At 42.7% G+C, this 21,195-nt stretch overlaps 1 protein-coding gene across 8 annotated transcripts in view; it reads left to right on the top strand.

Annotated features, from left to right (window-relative positions):
* DOP1B (DOP1 leucine zipper like protein B) overlaps positions 1–16,257 on the top strand; it is a 299,309-nt gene extending 283,052 nt beyond the window's left edge. For all 8 annotated transcript variants that reach the window (XM_029603491.1, XM_029603487.1, XM_029603486.1 and 5 more), the window contains 3 exons: positions 9,307–9,468; positions 10,302–10,431; positions 13,299–16,257. In XM_029603491.1, coding sequence (XP_029459351.1) covers positions 9,307–9,468; positions 10,302–10,431; positions 13,299–13,559 — 553 coding nt within the window. In that variant the 3' untranslated portion in view covers positions 13,560–16,257. The remainder of the gene's footprint in view (positions 1–9,306; positions 9,469–10,301; positions 10,432–13,298) is intronic.
* Positions 16,258–21,195: the final 4,938 nt, after the last annotated feature.

Genomic DNA, 21,195 nt, shown 5'->3' with positions numbered 1-21,195 from the left:
ATAGCCCTCATTATTTTTTTTTTATCCAAAAGTACCAGTTTGTTTCCCCTCCTTTGCCCCCTCTAAAAATGCCACTCCATCAATGCATTTCAGTAGAATTAAAATGTCTCCATCTTTCCTGCTCTGTTTCTCCCTAGTAAAGAGCTTTCTGGTGAGGTAGTGTATCGGGAGCCTTTAGTTGTTGCCACCCCTGGGTGAGGAAAGGCCAAGTTCTGTGTCAGCTGGAGAACTCCAGATATTCTGAAGGAAGTGTTCTCTGACTGCTTGGTGTTCAGCAGAAGAGGGGAGGTGGTGTGGTTAGCACAGAGCTGGGACAGGCATGAGGCTTAGCCAGTTAGGTTAAGGATTGTCAGTCTATTCCCTGCTTTGAGCCACTTTGCAGAAAAGACTTCTGGATGAAATCATGAGCACAGTTACTTTCCCACAGAAGAAGAGAATTTATGGCCAGCAGCTTTCAAGGTCATGGAATATGGAGATCTTATAACCACTTGCATAAAGAAAGTTCCTCCAACATGCTAACAAGCTGCAGGACTAACTTAAGCAAGAGAGAGGGACTCCCACCTTCTTTGCCTGCAAAAACATCTCTTCCCTGTTTCCTGAAGGAGATTACCAGCTACTGAAATATTTCAGCCAAGCATGGATCAAAAAATCTCTACTACTAATTGGAAAGATAAGAGAGAAAAGCTGGCCTGAGACACAGCACAGATTATGAAACAAAGGGCTATAATGTGTGTGTGAAAACAACACACAGAGAACAGCAGCAGCACTATCACCAACACATCCAGTTACTAACCGGACATTGGCATTCCTATTTCCTTCGCTTCTGACGAAAGTGGGGAACAGACCAGTTTGGGTGAGAAATAATCCTGTTCGTTTTTTGGTAGCGAGATATGGAGCTGGCTTACCATAGGTTCTAATTTTGTGCTTTGTTTTTATACTAGGGTTATAATCAGGGTCCCCAGTCTTCTGCAATTATGTGGCTGCAATAAGGGTCACAAAATTTGGCCCTTGCAACGAATTGGCCAATCCTGGCCAAACTGCCCCGGAAGATCAGGGACTCTTTAAAATGAAAGCACTGGTGGTGGTGGACAGCACAATCTACCCTCACCCTCCCCATCCCCCCATATTCTCTCACTCATTGGTTCCTGTCATTCGAAACAGGAGGAGGAAGAGCGGGGCAGCCTTGCAGCTCCTCCGGCACATACGTACGTCCTCTCCTGCCGGAGCCCGAATGACACACTTTGAGCCATGTGGTTCAAAGCACAACTCTCAGGGCCCAGGCAGGGGAGGAGGGAGGACGTGATGCCGTCGTCCTGTTTCAAAATGAAAGTAGCCAGTGAGTAAGGGTATAGAGAGGGGGCAGAGAGGGCATGAACAGGGGATCATCGGGAGGGGGGGGGGCAATGAATGAAAATAATGGGGATCACGGTGGGGTGGAGTAAACAAAAGGAGCAGGGATCATCAGGGGGGAGTAAGTGAATTAGGGACAGTGAAGGGTTTGTCAGGGAGGAGGAAGGAAGAGATCAGGTTGGGGGAGAAAGTAAAAGAGGGAGAGTGAGGAAATGTAAGGGGCTTTGGAAGGGAAGATAAGGGAAAGAGGGGATGGGTTGTGGTGGGGGAAGGCTGTTGCTTCCTTTCTTCACCCCATCTCTCTTCTTCTTCCTATTGTCATTCTCTATCCAGATCTTCCCCCCTTCTCTTCCATCCCCATCCCCAGTACTCCATTTCTTTCCACCTCCCTCTCCCCAAATCCTCCCACCTCTTCCTCACTCCCAGTTCCCCTTCCCTGAATCCCTATTATCCCAGGACAAGCAGGATGGTAATCCTCACATAATGGGTGACATCATCGATGGAGCCCTATCACGGAAAACTTCTGTCAGTTTCTGGCACACTGAGCATGCCATGATCCTTGCAGCCACAGGGATCTCCCTTCAGTCTCTTTTTTTCCATGCTGCTTTTAGCCTCGCATTGAAGGAGCTTTGAGTTTTTTCTCACAATTTTTTCCTCACGGAATAATAATATTTTCTGTCAGAGAATTCCCTTCTCGGAGGTGGAGAAGGGAGAGAGAATTACCTTCGAGCTGCCCAAATTACCATCTGCCATATCGGAGGGAAGCTGGAGTTGAGCAGCTGACATTGATTGTTTCCTGACGTCATCTCGAGGGGCCGGCCGAGAAGCCTCAAAACCAACCCCTCTTAGCGGCGCGCAGTCGACGCCGGTGCGCTGCCTAAGGGGCGCACGCGCCTTTGAAAAGAAATTTGAAAAGGAATCTTTCTTTTTCAATTTACTTGGATTTAAAAGGTAAAGAAGTCTCCCTCCCTGGATTCTCCACCCAGAGAGATCCAAGGTCAAACTGAAGCGTTGGTGAAACGTGAGTAGAAGAAGGTTATAGCTTATTATATGATGCCTCACTCAGTAAGAAAACAAAGGGCCAAAGAGAAAGAGGCCCAATCGGAAACAGTTACAACCATGCTAGGCCCAATGGATGCTCATGTTCACCGTGGAACTCTGTTATCGGGTGAAAGTTCGCTGAGTGAGGGTAAGGAGAAAGATTTACCTGGCCCCTCTCTAGAACTGTGTACCACTCTATCCCCGATAGAACGAACGCCCCCAGGTAATCCAGCAAAGAAGAGGCCGCAAATTCAAACACCTGATCCGGTGATGGTCAGTGATGACCAAAATCTACCTGAACAGGGAATTATACCATCTATGGATTCGCCTAGCCTCTTGATGTTACCATCGGAACCTGGGGGTAATGTCAGAAAGGCTAATATATGGGGGAACTCAGAGGTAAAACATGTTTTTCCACAGTTGAAAAGAGCTGATTTGATTAAGCCAACAACTATTTCTTTGGACTCTATATGGGACGCTATCCAGTCTTTAAATGATAATATTTACAATCAGATGTCGCCGGTATATATGTATGTGGAAAAAATGGATATAAGACTTATGGGAGTAGAAAAAGAAATTAAAATCGATAAAGAGAATATTGCTAAAATAAAAGTAGAATTAGAGAGTAATAAAGTCTTGCAGAGTGCTATAATGAAAGAAAATCAGATTCTGACTACTAAGTTAGAAAATATAGAAAACACTTTGAGAGGGAAAAATTTACGCTTTATTAATTTCCCAAAAAGTCAATTGATATCACCTAAAGAGATGTGAAAAAAATATATGTTAGAGATTTTGAAGGTCCCAGAACAGGCTTTGCCAGTAACATCTAGAATTTACTATATACCAACAGGGAAAATTAGTAAAGAAGATGGAGGAAAAGAAGGTAAAGATTCACTTCTTGTAGATAAGTTGCAACTTAACCTAACAGATTTTTTAGAAACATCTCCGAAAGATCAGACTGTACCCGCTACCTTAGTGGTTTCTTTTCTGTTGGAAGCAGATAAAGAATGGTCATTAAAAATGTTTTTTAGACATAGATCTGAGCTGTTTTTAGGTTACAAGGTGAATGTATTTCCTGATCTTTCCAAAATGACTCAAAAAAGGAGAAAGCAATTCCTAGTTTTAAGATCTAGAGTTTTGGAAATTGGAGGGATGTTTTTGTTGAAATTCCCGTGTAAGTGTTTAATCAAGTATCAAGGTCTATCTTATGTCTTTTTTCAGCCAAATCAGCTAACAGCTTTTTTGGTGGGGAAAAATCCAATACCTGGTAGTTCTTCTCCTAATGTTTAGTGATAAGTAAGACATAAAAAGTTTGTTTAGTGATGATATATATCAACAGAGTTTGTCTTCATTTTCCTTTTTGAAATTGCTTAGGCAAAAAATGTTCTTGTGGTTTAACTTGGATCTCTGATTGAGGACTTGGATAATGATACAATAACGTATGTTAAAATTTCCTGTGTACTAGTGCTTAATTTGATTTTGTTTCAAACAAGAAGTGTTTTCTTGATTATAAATTGTTTAAATTCAATAAAATATAAAGAAAAAAAAAAAAGAAAATTCCCTTCTCTGGTCTCCCTTCGACATTCCGTTCGGTAAGTACTCGGAGTCTTTTTCCATCGATTCCAGATACTTTACTTCAGTTTCCATGGCCCACAGTTACCAGGCCTAAAATTGTTATAATGGCCACGGAGTTCAAAAGATGCCCTAATTGTCCCCGGACAATGTCAATGTCAGACCCGCATGACATCTGTGTTCTCTGCCTGGGATCAGGCCATGATGTCCACGCATGTTCCACCTGCGCTCAGATGACGCCGAAGGGCAGGTGTGCCCGACTGGATAAAATGGAGGAACTTTTCAAAAAGATTACTCCATCATCATCTTTTACATCGTCACTAAAGAAAATTCCTTCCTCTGTTGAAAAACATCGAGGAAAGAAATAGTCCGATGACCGTCCGTCACCGACCCCATCTGGATCTTCCATAGTGTCCTCTTCGATATCCAGCAAAGACCATCGAGAGAAACGACGCCATCAACACCGTTCCAACTCTGTTCCATCGGGAGAATCAGTATCCGCATCGGCATTGAAGGACGTTCTGCCGAAGAAAAAACAGGTCAGGTACAAGAGCCGCCATGCCCCTCTGTACCTTAGACACCGAGGCGCGCTCCACCAGCATTTGTGTCAGAGACTGTGTTACCACATTCTGCTGTGGTAACACAGCCTTAATCGGTGCCTTCCCAACACCTGCACTGATACCATAGACGGCTCTTCTGATGCCTCCATCGATGCTGTCCGTACCAAAACATCTACCGATGATTCCAGCAATACCCATTCCAAGCTTATCGGAGGTCGATGACTGAGACTCTGATCTGTTACCAGGGCCATCGGGCTTACAAAAGTCCCATATTCCATAGATGCCCTCGATGCCATTCCCTGGTCCATCAATGCCTTTACAGCCTGGTCCATCAGGTGATGCCAATCATCTGTTCCCATCGGTGCCATTGATGCCTTTCGGTTCCCCGTCGATGCCTTTTCTGCCTCCATCGATACCAAAACAGATTCCAAAACAACCATCAAAATCTGCATCGATGAAAAAGCGTCCTCTTCCAAAGGACCCTTTAGATCCTTCTGGATCCCATTTCCAGCCTCAACACAGTCCTTGGGAGGATGTTGATACTGATACTGATGACCTTGCATCTGAACCTTCTCCACCAGAAGGACCTTCTCCACCAGAAGGACCTCCACCAGAGGACCTTTCCTTTCAACATTTCATAAAGGAAATGGCAGATACCATTCCTTTTGAAATACTTGCTGAAGAGGATACAAGACATAAAACCCTTGAAGTCCTTCAGTTTGTAGATGCACCAAAAGAGGTCATGGCGATACCCATCCATGAGAAGTACTCCTAGAACTCCAGCATCACCTATGGGAGCATCCCTGTTCTGTGCCAGCTGTTAACAGGAGAACAGACGCAACATACCTGGTCAACATACACCAGGTTTTCAAAAACCACAATTGCCACATCATTCATTTGTTGAATCAGCTCAGAAAAAAACAAGGAAGCAGAAACCACATTCATCTGCTCCTCCAGGAAAAGAAAAAAAGTTTCTGGATGGTTTAGGGAGGAAAGTGTTCCAAGGATCCATGCTTGTGTCCCGTATTGCGGCATATCGGTTATATATGATGCAATATCAAAGGAATTTGTGGAAACAAGTTCAGGACATAGCGGATACTCTTTCTCAGCAACAGCAAGTGTCACTCAACGCTCTTATTGACAAGGGGCTAGAGTCAGGCAAACATGAAGCACAGGCTGCACATGACTCTTTTGAAACATCTGCCTGTCTATCAGCTGCTGGAATCAGTGCACGGAGGTGGGCTTGGCTGAAGGCCTCTGATCTCAGATTAGAAGTCCAAGAAAGGCTGGTAGATCTCCCATGCACCGGAGACAATCTCTTCGGTGAAAAGATCCAAGCCACTGTCTCTCTACTTAATGATCACCATGAGACACTCTGCCAGCTGCCCAGGTTGCCATCAGACCAGCCATCCTCAGCATGTAAACCCACAAGACGTGATACCAGAAAACCCTTCTATTGGCCTTGTAGGTACTATCCACCTACTTCTTCAACACGCCCTTTCAGTCAACCTCAGAGAGGACGTCCACATCAACCAAAACAGGCAAAAACTCAGCCACCCCCACAAACAGGACCAGCATCTGGTTTTTGAAAGGAATACCAGAGAGCAGCAGCCTCTTCAACAACCCCAAACCCAACTTGCCTGTAGGTACCGTCTAAAATTCCAAAAGTTACCCCCGGATTCCCCACCCATTTCTCTGTGGTCACATAGTATGATAACATCTCAGCTGCAGTCAGAACTCTCCACCCTGCTGACTACCACAGCTATCGAAACCGTTTCCCGGTCTCAACACAGCAGAGGGTTCTGCTCCCGCAATTTCCTCCTCCTTCCTGCCTGTGCGGCCCCGGGAGCATCAGCACGTTTAAACGCGATCATTTTCTTCGGGCCGTGGTGACATGAGCCTCACCATGGCCCTGCCCATCTGCCTATCGCTGCGCCGAATGAGCCTCTCTGCGCCCGGGGGCATTGGCTCCCCTCGGGATACCACTGCTCGTGGCGCCCCAGGCCTAGTGCTTCCACCAGCCCTGTCCGCAGGTTTCTCTTTGGGCCGCAGGGGCCAGCAGACCTCTTCTTGTCTTTGGCCGGGAAGTTTAAAAAAAAAAGAAAATCACGTGATGGGAGCGACCGGCCCACCGGGGGAAGCCCAATTCCCCGATAGGCCAATCCGCCCCTGCTTATGTTCTAGTACTACTCGACATTTCTGCAGCATTTGACACTGTAGAACATCAATTATTATTATACCATTATCTGCCCTGGGAATCCAAGGCACTGATCTAAAATGGTTCAATTCATATTTTTCAGATGGAATAGGTTTCAGATTAGAGTAGGTTGTTATCACTCAAATTGGTATAATGTTACTGCTGGAGTAACCCAGGGCTCCATCCTATCTTCGACTCTCTTTTTAATGTCTACTTGGTACCTTTATGCAAATTACTTGCTGGCCTTGGTGTTAATTATAAGATATATGCAGACGATATTCAATTTTTCTTTGCGAATCAAGAATCATGGTCATTTTCTCTGAAATTATCAAAAATGTATTTGAACGCAATTCATATCTGGCTTTCTCATAACAAACTGCAACTAAATGTAAATAAAATGGAAATAATAATTCTCTCTGCTCAGAAAAATAACACAGCTTTCCCAAAACCTTTTTATTTTAAAGGTCAAGAAATAACTATTAAACAGCAAGCTCGTAACTCGGGTGTCATAATTGAAAGGACATTAACAATGAAACACCACATTAGTAATTTAGTTTAAAAACTCATCTTTCAAATTACGTATGCTAAAAAATGTAAAACCGTTACTAGACCCGCAAGATTTTAGAGCAGTCCTCCAGGCTTTGGTGTTATCTGAAACAGTTCAGCCAAGCATGGATAAAAAAAAATCTCTACTGCTAATTGGAAAGATAAAAGAAAAAGTCTAGCCTGAGACACAACACAGCTTATGAAACAAAGGGCTATAATAATGTGTGGGTGAAAACAACACACAGAGAGATCTGCAGCAGCACTATCACCAACACATTCTGACCGGACATCAGCATTCCTGGACTGGACTACTGTAATGCCATTTTGATTGATTTACTTAATACTACTCTCAGACCATTACAGATAGTACAGAATGTGGCAGCACGCTCACTTACAGGAACTAAGATGTTGCAAACATATTACACCAATTTTAGAAGCCCTACATTGGCTTTCAATAAAACAATTTATTACAAAATAATATTCACAATATACAAAACTCTACAAAATGCTTCTTCACCATGGACTGACACTATCCTTCGCATTAATAAACCAACTTGTGTTCTTAGATCTGAAGGCAAAAACCTATTAAAAATTCCTTCTATTAAAGTAGTCAGCTTGGCATTACCCGTGAAAGGGCTTTCTCAGTTTCAGGACCCATTATTTGGAATGCGATCCCAGAAAATATTCGCCTAATAGCGTGCAGCAAGACGTTCAAAAAGGCACTTAAAACTTACCTATTTAACATTGCATTTAAAGATAGCTAAAAATTGTAATGTTCTTCTTTCTGTTTTATTTCTTTCTAATATTTTTACTATTCTGTTTAATGTTTATCTTGTTTATTTTATTGCTTTTAATGTTTTTATATGATTTCTGATTTGTATGTCAATCTGTTATGAACTATGGAATATGCGGAATATACGTTTTTAAATAAATAATCACTAAGATCCCTTTTCCTCTAATAAAAACATACCCAAATTATTGAACATAGAAATGTCAGAAAACGACTTTTTTTGTATAAAGCAAAAAAAAAAAATGTAATTGCAAATATATGCAAACTTAAGCAAATTTGCCACAGAATCTTGAGAAATCTGCCACAGAAACCAGGGGTTCTGGTTGTAATAAATATGAAAGTACCACTGATTGGGCTCTCGTAGGTGTATATATCCCACACATGCTTTCCCGCTAGTCACATCGGTGGCTCTAACACAGGGAACAGGAAGGAAGAATAAATACTGGGCATGAACTCCCTGCACAGGTGGGACCAAGTTCTTCTCCTGCTGCCATGGTACAAGCAGCGGATAATGGTGCCAGTCAAGCTACAGGTTAATGATGGAACTACAGAGGCACAGAGTGGAAGCCTATTAATTGAGCTACCTTACTGGAGTGCCCCCATTAAACTTCCCAGAGAATCTGTTCCTTTCTTAATCTTCAACTCTCTTCTAAGGCCACGTCACTGTGTCATCATCTGGATCTAGAGAGGTGTTTTATCTATTTACCGACCTCATCTTTGAAAATTCGATGGTTCGTATGGTGGCACTGTGTGTGGTGTTGTGATCATGCACTAGAACCTGTCTGCCAGAAAGCTCTTTCTGATGGGTCTCCAATACTCCCTTTCACTCCACTGTAGTCCTACTATTGTTTATCATTTCTAAAGCACTACTAGACATGCACAAAAGAGATGATCCTTGCTCCATGGTCCTCCCCCCTATAAGAACACCTTACTGTAATGTCCTTGGTAACTGATGTGCAGAGCAGCAGGACAGGCCAGTGTGAAACTTCTCATGTCAGTCTCTGTGATGCTGGGGGAAAGGGGTGGGGAGGGGCTAGCATTCAAAGCCTCAGAGGGACATACAGGCACCATTCTGACAGCAACGCTTGAGGTGGAGGGTTCCTGTTAATGCTGGGTAAGAGAGAGAATGGTGGGGGTTCTGATGGAATCGCAATGCAGGATGAAAAAAAAAGTTTAAATAACGTTTGTATGGATAAATGAGACTGATCTGGGACTGTGATTAATGGACATTCCTCTACTTTACACTACAGGGGCAGCAGCAGAGGTCACAAACAGAAAGCCCCTGTGACAAACGGGATTGGTCCCTTATCTACTGACATTCAGCAGGATGGCCTCGACTTGTATTTATCGGCATGTAAATTCTTGGATACAGCTCTTTCTTTTCCACCTGACAAGATGCCCTTGTTTCAGATGTGAGTAATATAGCCTCCTTCCTCAGTGTTGGACTGAAGAGCACGGTTGAGCGATTGTAGACTGATCATAACCTCTCAACCTATGAAGGATCTCTGCATGGTGCTCCGGAAGCCCTGCCTGTCTGTGATCTTGAGGGTTACCCATAGAAGTACTGAATGTGTGTGTCTCCAGGTTGTTTGTGGAAGCCGTTCGGGTATGTCTCATTTCCTATAGAACAGAGGAAAAGAAGCTTGCGCCATGCTGGATCAGACCAAAGATCCACTGACAGTGTCCAATCCAGGTCATTAGGAAGTACCTGACAGATCCCAAAGAATAGAACCAAGACCTTGTTGCTCACTCTTAGAGATTAGGCTTCCTTAAGTCCACCTGGTTAATAATAGTTTATGAATATGTCCAAACGCCCTTTAAATCCAGTTATGCTAGATGCCATTCTTCAATAAATTTTGCGTTAACTGGATAAGCTGTACATGTTACTGTGTGTGTCTAGTCTGGAGAGGCCCTGGTCACCTGGTCATATTCAGATACATTGCTGAGGCCAGGTGTAATCTGTATTAGTCCTTTCTTTGGCCAGTGCAGTAACAGGTTCTTCCACAAGGTTTGCTTTATTTTATTTTTCCTCCTCTCTACATTTGAAGAACAAACCAGCAGTCTCTCTTTGTGTTGGGCACTACGGGTGTCAAATTTGTAGCTGTAGGTAAGAGAACAGGGAGCCGAGATGAGACATTTATCATTCCATTTGGTCGGAGAGGGCTGTTCCTGAAAACAAGGTCTCCCACATCGGCACCCAAGGAAGTCGTGTGATGTGTAACATGGAAATGAATTTCCATTTCAGGTACCGATGGGCATTTGTCCCAGAAGTGGAAATAGAACTTTGCAGTTTGCCTACAGATATAGTGGAGCATCATCAACAGTGCAAACCCCATGTGGTCCGAATCCTGGAGCTCCTTCAGCAGAGAGATGGGGTAAATAGTGTATACGACGGGCAGACATGGAGGGAAGGGAAATTCAGATCTTTAGGGTGCCTTTTCCAAGTAAGGCTCGAGGTGGCATTTTTTTGAATTTGGGTGCAGTCTACGTGGGTACTTGAATATTCCTATCCAGAAAATGTCATTTTAGGAACATTTAGATAGGAATAGCTAGAAATGGTTCAGGTGCCCACACAGATTGTAAGCTCTTTGGAAAAGGGAATTGTACACAAATTCAAATGAGCCTATTGGGTGATTTCCAGCTCACATATGCTCAGCATCTAGGTTAAAGGTTCATTTTCTTATGCACACAGAGGTCAATATTCAAAATGGCTTGTCTGACTAAATTTAAAAATGCCCCGCCCCCACTGTCCAGATAAGTTTTATTTATTTATTTATTTATTTTGCACTTTTATATACCGATTTTCCAGTAACAGAATTACTAATCAAGTCGGTTTACATTATAAACAATAACCATGACAAAAATGTTGTCTTACAATAAACAGGAAAGTTATTTTAGTCAGGTAAGTTTTAGTCAGGTAAATTATTACTTGGCTAAAAGTCATCCAGATAAAAAAAAAAAAAAAAGAGGTGTTCTATCCAGCCATATTTAGACAGCTAGACCTGATCTCATGACAGACAGGATTTAAAGTTATCCTGGTATGTATACCTGGATAACTGTACCCTTATGGGCTATATTAAAACACAGCTATTTAAGTGGAAGAAAAATACAAATTTTTAAAAAAATTCTTTGTGGGCCTGCTGGCCCAATTCCCTCCCCCGCCCAGCATCAAACCCTGCTATAAACAAAATCTCTAACATGTTAGGCACAGCAGACAACCCCCCCCCCCCCCCCCCCCCAAGCCCCCCAAACTTTTTAAAAAACGTTGTGGGCCTACTGGCTCAAGACTTCCCGCTCCCCCCACACCTGAATTCTGAAATTTTATCTGGCCTCTGAGCCCCTCCTAATCCTCACCCTCCCCCTGTCGTCGGCAACCTCCAACTGGAACCTCCCCACCCCACTTGGCACCCCCTAAAACAATGGTAATATATATATATATACAAAAAAGAAGGTAAAACAGGTGCTACATAAATAACAAAGTGACAAAAAAAATACCCATACTGATCATTAAAGTGTTTATTACAAATATTAAAAATGTGTTCATGCAATACAATACAAAATATACCCTAAACTATCTCAATTTACATATTAAAAACACTTATACCGCATTAGTGCATTGTATCCCTAGTTCAAAACATATATTGAAACAATGTATCAGTTATAAAACCACAGCCAATGTAAGAATTTGGGTATTCAGGATATGTTGTATGATCACTTTGAGATTGCTGTGTCTTATTGTCTGTGGTTTTATAACTGATACATTGTTTCAATATATGTTTTGAATTATGGATACAATGTACTAATGCGGTATAAGTGTTTTTGATATATAAGATGAGATTGTTTAGGGTACATTTTGTTTATAGTTAAGCAGTAACCACTTTTTGAATATTTGTAATAAAACACTTTAACGATCAGTACGGGCATTTTTTTTTTTGTTATCCCCTAAATCACCGCTTGGCTGGAAAAAAGGCACAATTGTAGCAATCCCAAAGGTGTCCAGTGTTGCTGTCAGATTTTGCATACCAGTATTGAGTTCTGTTTGGTGTGAGAACACATCCTGTGCTTTGCAGTCTTGCTTTATTGTGCAGTACCTGAATACATATTCTTGAGCTGGAAATTGTGGAGCTGCAGTGCACAGGCAGCCTGGAAAGTAGTGTGGGGGTAGGGGGAGGCTGTTTTTTAAAGCAACAAGACTAGCAATTTTCCTGTTTTCTTGCTCCATTCTTCAATGTATTGTCCATTTTTCATCACCTCTTTTGGTTCAAAATGGCTGTTTTCTCTTTCTTTGTGTAGGTTTTGAATAAACATGAAAGGTGCTAGGTTTCCAGTGGACCTTTGAGCACTGTCCCAACAGTTTAAGCAGGAGCTTGATTCTTGTATTTTTCCAGCAGTTTTCTAGTGGTGATGTAGCTGCATTCAAGAAAATTCAGATTTCAACATTTCCTATTTTGAAAGCCTATTTTTACTGGGCTATGGTTTTAGGTCTCCCCCTGGGAAGCACTCTTTCCTCTGGACCTTGTGCTTATTTTAGAAGTCCCCAGAGTCCTCGCTTTCACTGTCGTCCTACACCACTTTCAGATGTATCCATGCAGAGCTAGGCTTAATTTCTGATAACAAACAGTATGACGGCAGCTCACTGTACAGGGTGCGCAAACTTTTTCCATCCATGCAATTGATTGCCATCCCCAGCTGGATTACATTGTGTGTGCATGGTGCTTTCACAATCTTGCAGTTCCTCCTTAAGTGCTTCTCTCTCCTTCACAGAGCCTCCTGGCTGGTACAGCAACTTTGTTTTATTAGGTTTTGTTTTGTTTTTTTTTAATGATGAATGGTGGTTGTGGTTGACATCGTGTTTACATTCCCTCTCAATTTTGTTCATACCCCCCCCCCCTCCCCTCTTATCAGATCTGTAATGGTACAGGAATGGGAAGTTGGGAAAACATCAACCACACAGTGCACTATGGGATAGCATTTGAAAGCAGCACAGTCTCTGTTCATCTCCTTGTTCCTTCTTCTGGCTAAATTTATTTTAGTCTTTTGATTTTAAACAAGCAGGATAATTCCTGTGGTCTTTTGAGTAGATAAGGCTGAGAAACATCTTTACACCTTGCTGCTGCTTGTGTTCTGATATGTGGCATGCTTGCTCTGTCATGTTATTTTGCTTATCCATACTTAGGTTAACATGGTGGCTGGTCCACAGCACCTGGATACTAATTAGTTTTGTACTCCTCTTTTTGTGCAGCTTTCCAGCACCGCCAGTGAGATTAATTCTCAGAAACGGGATTTTCCACTCCTCAACCTTCGCTCTGTGTCAAGCATCACACAGCTAATGCCATTCTTCAGGATCCTGAGCAGTGCTTTCAAAACGGGGGCCAGCAGCCACTCGAGTCCTCAGGACACAGCTCCCCCCTCCGTGGAGTACCCAGTCCAGGATAATACAAAGGTCCTCAAAGAACTGGAGGAAAACGTGGAGTATGATTTCCTGGATAGTCTGGAAGCCTAAATGCTTCTAGAGCCAGGCAGGCAGCATGGTGTCAGATTGTGAAAACATTAGGTGCAATCAAGCTTGAGTGACTGAATGGCCATGTTTAATTGTTGGAGGGGAGGGCTTCAGCTACCCATGCCACATGTTTTTAATGGGTGATAGCTGCTACTATTTTTTTTTTTCCCAACATTGAAACTTTATTTTTTGCAAGCCTCTCTGCGCATTAACATTCTTTTTTTTATATTGCTTCTCAACTGGAGAGGATTCAAAGGGACAGACTAGGAATTTTGCTGAAGTTCTTGGCCGGGCATGGTCTAATATGGTACAGACATGCCCGTGTGAAAGTCCATACTGCCATGTAGAAGTCGTCATTAATGCGTTGCCTGTTCTGTGACAACCTGTGACATAAAGGAGCAAACGGGAGTGGCGAGACTGATGCATGTTCTGTTGGTTGTCTTCATCATTTTACGAAGGCAGCGTGAAGTGTTTTCTCTGCTGAAGCTCATGTGAGCCGTGTGCGGGTCACACACATTCCACTTGCTGTTACCGTACACAGCATACACCTGTGGCATGCATTTACTACATACACATTATCATAAGGTAACGTTGAAGAACATGATTTCTCAGCCTGCTACGTGGAAGAGGGCAGGACATTAAAATCTGTCTAACCTGATATATTGCATGTCATGCTTTGGCGAGGACCCAGCACATATCACATGATCGCTGGTGCAGTTCTTTCAGAGGGACGTTTTCAGGCTGGGCCTAATAGGAATGTGAAACTTGCTGACATTTATTGATAGCAATGATGCAGCAGTAGGTCTATGCAGTTTGTAGCCATGCAGTTGGCCTATCCTCATGAACCAGTTGTTACTGACCCTTGCTTCTTTCCCTGCAGTTTTCATGTCATGGCTGCTGCACCACATCTGTAAACCAGTTTCAGTCAATGCCAGGTGCCACAATGGGTTATCAGCAGGCTGCAATATCTTTTAGGGGACCAAGTCTGGAATTAGTCAGAGCCAACGATGTAGCGGAGAATTTTAATTTGATGTAAAAACTCTGCCCAAATCACAAGGTGATCATATACAGTTTAAATCCTAGATAAAGAAAGAAATGGTAAGGGAACGTTGATTGTCACAATGTTGATAGGTAGCTGTATTGGTTTTCCTGTTTTCTGGAAACAGTGCTGCCGCCAGCTCTGCAACATTTTCCTTTGAGTGAGTGGGGTTTGGTGGTGCAGGATTAATGAAATATTGTTTTCAGAAATAACACAGCCTATCATAAGCACACCTGATCTATAGGCCTCGGTAGTGAGGAAGGAATTTTCCATTCTTACAAAACAAATGAATCTCAGATTAATTGCTTTCAAGGAAAACTGAGAGACTCATAGACCACCTATAGGTTTATATTGAGGAAGGGAAAATCATATTACCCACAGTTATATATAAGATTATGGTATAACCAGGGAGGTGGGGAGGGGAGGGTGTGCTAGTAATGTGAGCTGTTTATTCTCCACTCTGGCCAAACCTTGAGGCAAGGAATGTTGGGGGGAGGAGAGGATAGGTTGTGTGTAAAAAACAAACAAAAAAAAAATCAGTAAGCTGCATCTCCTTGAATGGCTGTAAGGCTGCTATAATATAGACTATCTTGGAGGAGCAGGTTAGGGCAGCAGGAGAAACAGTAGAACACTAGAGATAAGTAGCCTGGCTCACAAATATTCACTTCAAAGATGGGATAGTCTTTGTATGCACAGCCATTGGCCAATCAGGGCTGAGCAAACATCTGTGCCATAATAAAGGTAAGATGTGGTGGCATGCTGAAGAATCTCACTCTGGTGTCAGACCGGTATCCCTTGTTACCTCAGTTTCTTCAGGTATTTATCTTAGAGGTAGAGGGCCAGTGCTGGCTATTATCATAGGCTGGGACCAGGTAGCATTAAACAGTATTAGAAAATAGTTGCCGAAAATCAGGGGGATGGCCTCGTAATGAAATCCTGCAGTACAGTTATGTTAGCATGAGGCACCAAGCAATGGCCAGCCACCCTTAACCATGCCTGATGACATCACACTTGGACTTCACACTGAAATTTCAGCTAAGGCAGTTAAACAGTGACAAAAGGAAGAAGTCAACCATTTTAAAACCCAAACGTTTTGGTCTGAGGACATTTCAGAAGTGCAATAAGTTTAGGATGTGATTTCAGTCACTTTGATACACATGATGAAGGCCGCCTCCTTATTACAACTGCTCCATGTAAGGAAACCTTTTAATGTTTGCCCTGGAGAGTGCTAGTGCCTGCTCCTTCCTCCCATGTGTTCTGGATTTTAACCTCCAAAATTGGGGTTTCAGGAGATTACATTGTCTTTGTGCCTCAACCGCTCTGCTTCTGACCCAGAAGTCGATGTATCTGGCACTGAAAGCGAGCGTGCCTCGATTAGCCCATCAGGTGGACACATAACTGCCGTGGAGAAGAGGTGTGCCTGCAAATCAGCCATGAGTACTTTTCATTGGCAGGAGACTCGCACCAGCCCATGAAAACGGACAGTTTACCAATCTGACTCAGAAGGGCAATTGTTTTACTTTGTCTATTAACTGGAATTTGAGCGCACCTCATGTTAAACTAGTATAATAAAACAAAATATTAGCATGATGCAGACCTTGTACAGGAGACCAAACTGTCAGTAATACAAACAAATTAATACAATTTTTGGTTTTTACACCAGGATGCTTTCCATTTAGTATATCTGAATTTTTTATTTTCCAGTCTTTGAGGGGAGCATGTGCATTGGATTAATTATTTTTATTTTTCCTTAGGATTATCCTGAGAGTGTTTATGTCTAATTACATTGTTTTATAGTCTATTTTAGTGAACCTGAATATCACAGAGGGACTGGTAGATTGCAGACAGCAAGCCTGAATCAAAATATTAATAAACCTAATTTTAAAATATTGTGGTAATGAGCTGGAGCAGTGGCTTGGTGATTGTGCTGTGTACTGCCATATGGAAAATCTCCACTTCAGACCCTGAGTTGGATCTTCTGCTCACTGGGTCAGCTGGAGCTGGAGCTGGGGTTGGGGGAAGGAGTCATGGTCATTGTACGAGTGACACCTAGTGGCCGGATTCAGGACCCATAATTTAGGTTTCCAGACAGAACCCTGGCCCAAGACTATTGCTGCAATGACAGAACTGGGGGAGAAGAGGCACAATATAAAATAGGTATTTCCTAGCGTGTAGCCAGATGGACTCAGGACCAATGGTTTATGTTCCCCTGCCAGCAAGTGGAGACAAAGTCAGGTTGCAAAGCTGACATCACAGTACATATAGCCCTGCAGTGACCTCAACTCCCCAGTATTCTCCATCTCCAGGAGATGATGGATGTACCTCTACCTATTCTACCTATATGAATTGTTGTACTTTTTGGAAGGAAAAATTCTACTTTCTAAATTGAAGGAAAATTGAGCCCCGCTCTCCTGTGGTGATACCTAAAGGTCCCTTCCCCAGTTGAGAATTCCTGAGGTGATTTCAGAGATCCCTCAGAGTTGTGCCTTGGTCTGGTTTCCAGTGTGGACTTTGCTGCTTAAGCAGCTGAAAGGCAGCGGGTGTAGGAAGTCAAGTGCGGCGGTGACGGCCAAAGCCCTTCCCATCCCCCCCCCCCCCCAGCATCCAGAGACCATCTCTGTACTCAGCCAGTAAGTGCTGAGCCCAGGTAAGTTTAAAAAAAAAAATTACCTCCTGATTCAGAGACTTTTGGAGGGGTTTTGGTAAGATTTCCTCCAGTCTCCTTGCTTGGTGCACCGTATCAACAATGTGGTCCTCCTTGCCCACCTTCTCCAGGTTTTATCGCCTAGACTTATAGGCCCAAGAGGATGCAGCCTTTGTATGGGTGGTGTTCACCGGACTGCGGGCAGCCTCCTGCCCTGAATGGGAGTTGCTTTTGTACATCCCATTGGTCCTGAGTCTATCTGGCTACACGCTAGGAAATGGAGAAATTACTTACCTGATAATTTCGTTTTCCTTAGTGTAGCCAGAATCAGTATCCCACCCTCTGCTGTTCAAGAACTGTGCCACAGGTCAGCCCGTGGAGTAGGCTTTGAATCCACGAGATCACTGGTAAGTGTTCATGTAGTCCCTAGATTAGGGTACCTATACTCTTACTGAAGTTCAGTGTTTATGGTTGGTTGAGTACAGTTACAGTTATCTGTTTTGATCATATTTTTAGTCAAGTCCTTTCACTAGTATGTCCACAGTGGCTTTTGAAAAGAATACTGGAGGGCTGAGGTCACTGCAGGGCTATATGTATTGTGAGGTCAGCTTTGTGACCTGACTCCATCTGCTGGCAGGGGACCATAACCCATTGGGCCTGTCTACACTAAAGAAAATAAAATTATCAGGTACGTAACTTCTCCAATAAAATCCCTGGGTAGTGGTGAATGAAGGCTTTTAGCACCAGATCCTAGCTTTGGTTCCGATTTAAGAAGGAAATACATAGGCGCAGGAGCAAACTGCGGGATCTCAAAAAATATTTATATTGCAGGAATGTGAACAAGAATATATTAAGAACATAAGAAAATGCCATACTGGGTCAGACCAAGGGTCCATCAAGCCCAGCATCCTGTTTCCAACAGTGGCCAATCCAGGCCATAAGAACCTGGCAAGTACCCAAAACCTAAGTCTATTCCATGTTATCATTGCTAATGGCAGTGGCTATTCTCTAAGTGAACTCAATAGCAGGTAATGGACTTATCCTCCAAAAACTTATCCAATCGTTTATTAAACACAGCTATACTAACTGCACAAACCACATCCTCTGGCAATAAATTCCAAAGTTTAATTGTGCGTTGAGTAAAAAAGAACTTTCTCCGATTAGTTTTAAATGTGCCCCATGCTAACTTCATGGAGTGCCCCCTAGTCTTTCTATTATCTGAAAGAGTAAATAACAGATTCACATCTACCCATTCTAGACCTCTCATAATTTTAAACATCTCTATCATATCCCCCCTCAGCCGTCTCCTCTCCAACCTGAAAAGTCCTAACCTCTTTAGTCTTTCCTCATAGGGGAGCTGTTCCATTCCCCTTATCATTTTGGTAGCCCTTCTCTGTACCTTCTCCATCGCAATTATATCTTTTTTGAGATGCGGCGACCAGAATTGGACACAGTATTCAAGGTGTGGTCTCACCATGGAGTGATACAGAGGCATTATGACATTTTCTGTTTTATTCACCATTCCCTTTCTAATAATTCCCAACATTGTGTTTGCTTTTTTGACTGCCGCAGCACACTGTACTGACGATTTCAATGTGTTATCCACTATGACACCTAGATCTCTTTCTTGGGTTGTAGCACCTAATATGGAACCCAACATTGTGTAATTATAGCATGGGTTATTTTTTCCTATATGTATCACCTTGCACTTATCCACATTAAATTTCATCTGCCATTTGGATGCCCAATTTTCCAGTCTCACAAGGTCTTCCTGCAATTTATCACAATCTGCTTGTGATTTAACTACTCTGAACAATTTTGTGTCATCTGCAAATTTGATTATCTCACTCGTCGTATTTCTTTCCAGATCATTTATAAATATATTGAAAAGTAAGGATCCCAATACAGATCCCTGAGGCACTCCACTGTCCACTCCCTTCCACTGAGAAAATTGTCCATTTAATCCTACTCTCTGTTTCCTGTCTTTTAGCCAGTTTGCAATTCAGGAAAGGACATCGCCACCTATCCCATGACTTTGTCAAACGCCTTATGAAAATCCAATTATACTACACCTACCGTTTCACCTTTATCCACATGTTTATTAACTCCTTCAAAAAAGTGAAGCAGATTTGTGAGGCAAGATTTGCCTTGGGTAAAGCCATGCTGACTTTGTTCCATTAAACCATGTCTTTCTATATGTTCTGTGATTTTGATGTTTAGAACAATTTCCACTATTTTCCCTGGCACTGAAGTCAGGCTAACTGGCCTGTAGTTTCCTGGATCGCCCCTGGAGCCTTTTTTAAATATTGGGGTTACATTAGCTATCCTCCAGTCTTCAGGTACAATGGATGATTTTAATGATAGGTTACAAATTTTTACTAATAGGTCTGAAATTTCATTTTTTAGTTCCTTCAGAACTCTGGGGTGTATACCATCTGGTCCAGGTGATTTACTACTCTTCAGTTTGTCAATCAGGCCTACCACATCTTCTAGGTTCACCGTGATTTGATTCAGTCCATCTGACTCATTACCCATGAAAACCTTCTCCATTACGGGTAGCTCCCCAACATCCTCTTCAGTAAACACCGAAGCAAAGAAATCATTTAATCTTTCCGCTATGGCCTTATCTTCTCTAAGTGCCCCTTTAACCCCTTGATCATCTAACGGTCCAACTGACTCCCTCACAGGCTTTCTGCTTCGGATATATTTTAAAAAGTTTTTACTGTGAGTTTTTGCCTCTACAGCTAACTTCTTTTCAAATTCTCTCTTAGCCTGTCTTATCAATGTGTTACATTTAACTTGGGTGACAAGAGCGTGGTAGCTTTTTAATTTACCACCCTATGAGATTCCATTAGTAATTAAGCTTCCTAAAATCAATACACCAAATTGTTTTCCAAATGCAAAATCACTGTGTAAGTTGCTGTTCAGTGCCATGATTGATCCAGTTTCAGAGCATCACCTTAGCAGAAGATATCTCTGGATGGAAGGCAGGGGGCTGACTGTGGGAACTTTGTTATAGAAGCTGTTTAAGGGGTAACAGGTTAAACCAGTGCAAGGTTTTCCCTTTTTCAGCATTAATTAATTAATCAATGGTGGTGTGCAGACTTAGCGTAAGTCATTTTCATTCTCCTGTAAATGACTTTAGAATGGGAGTTGAATAACAGACCTACTTGCACCTGTTGTTGATAGCAGGTGAGCTCCTGGCTCCTGATCATATGAAACAGATGAGTCTGGTGTGGGGTTTTTTATTTTAGTTCCCATTTCAAAGTGCTAAGAAAGGGCAAGAGTGCTCCTGAGGTAAGAATTAAAAAATAAAAATGGATGACTTGTCCTTGGTTCTTGAATCCCGGTAGCCACTCATATATATAATGTAGTCTGACAATGCTATCTTATGGGATGCTGTGGGTATGGGTTGCTTTTTAGGATGGGTTGGAACCCCTCCTCTAGATACTTCCCTGCTGCCATTGGCCTACTTTGTTGATCCAGCATTTTTCTATTGCTCATTTGGTCTTCCAGCTCAAGCAGAGCTGGCCTCTGTAGGTTATGCCACAATGAACTTTTTATTCATAACTATGTAGGAGGAAAACCAAATTTCTAATCTCCCACCTACCTCAGTCACTGCATGGACTGTCTTTTGCCAAGGGTCAGAGACCTCAGCTCCTTCCAGAACCTGATCCATCTGCACCCTAAATCCCTCCCCCCAATATCCCCAGCTCCTGCTGTTTCAGGGGACTGGAAGAGCTGAGCTGGGAACTGCACCCAGCACTGCTGCTGAGGCACCAGGAGCAGCCTGGCTATAAAGAGTGTTTTGTTTTCTCCAGCCTGCTCTGTAATTGTGTAGTGTGAGGTCAGCTTCATGTGGTTCTGTATTTATTTTGGTCCCTTCATCTTGCTGATTGTATCAATGAAGCAGGTGGGTTTTTTTGTAGCTGCTTTTATTTTCTACACGGAAGTGA

Source organism: Rhinatrema bivittatum, chromosome 5, assembly GCF_901001135.1.
Source record: "Rhinatrema bivittatum chromosome 5, aRhiBiv1.1, whole genome shotgun sequence".
Classification (NCBI taxonomy): Eukaryota; Metazoa; Chordata; class Amphibia; order Gymnophiona; family Rhinatrematidae; genus Rhinatrema; species Rhinatrema bivittatum.
The sequence above is the reverse complement of the archived record's forward strand: the minus strand, read 5'-3'. Positions and strand labels throughout refer to the sequence as shown.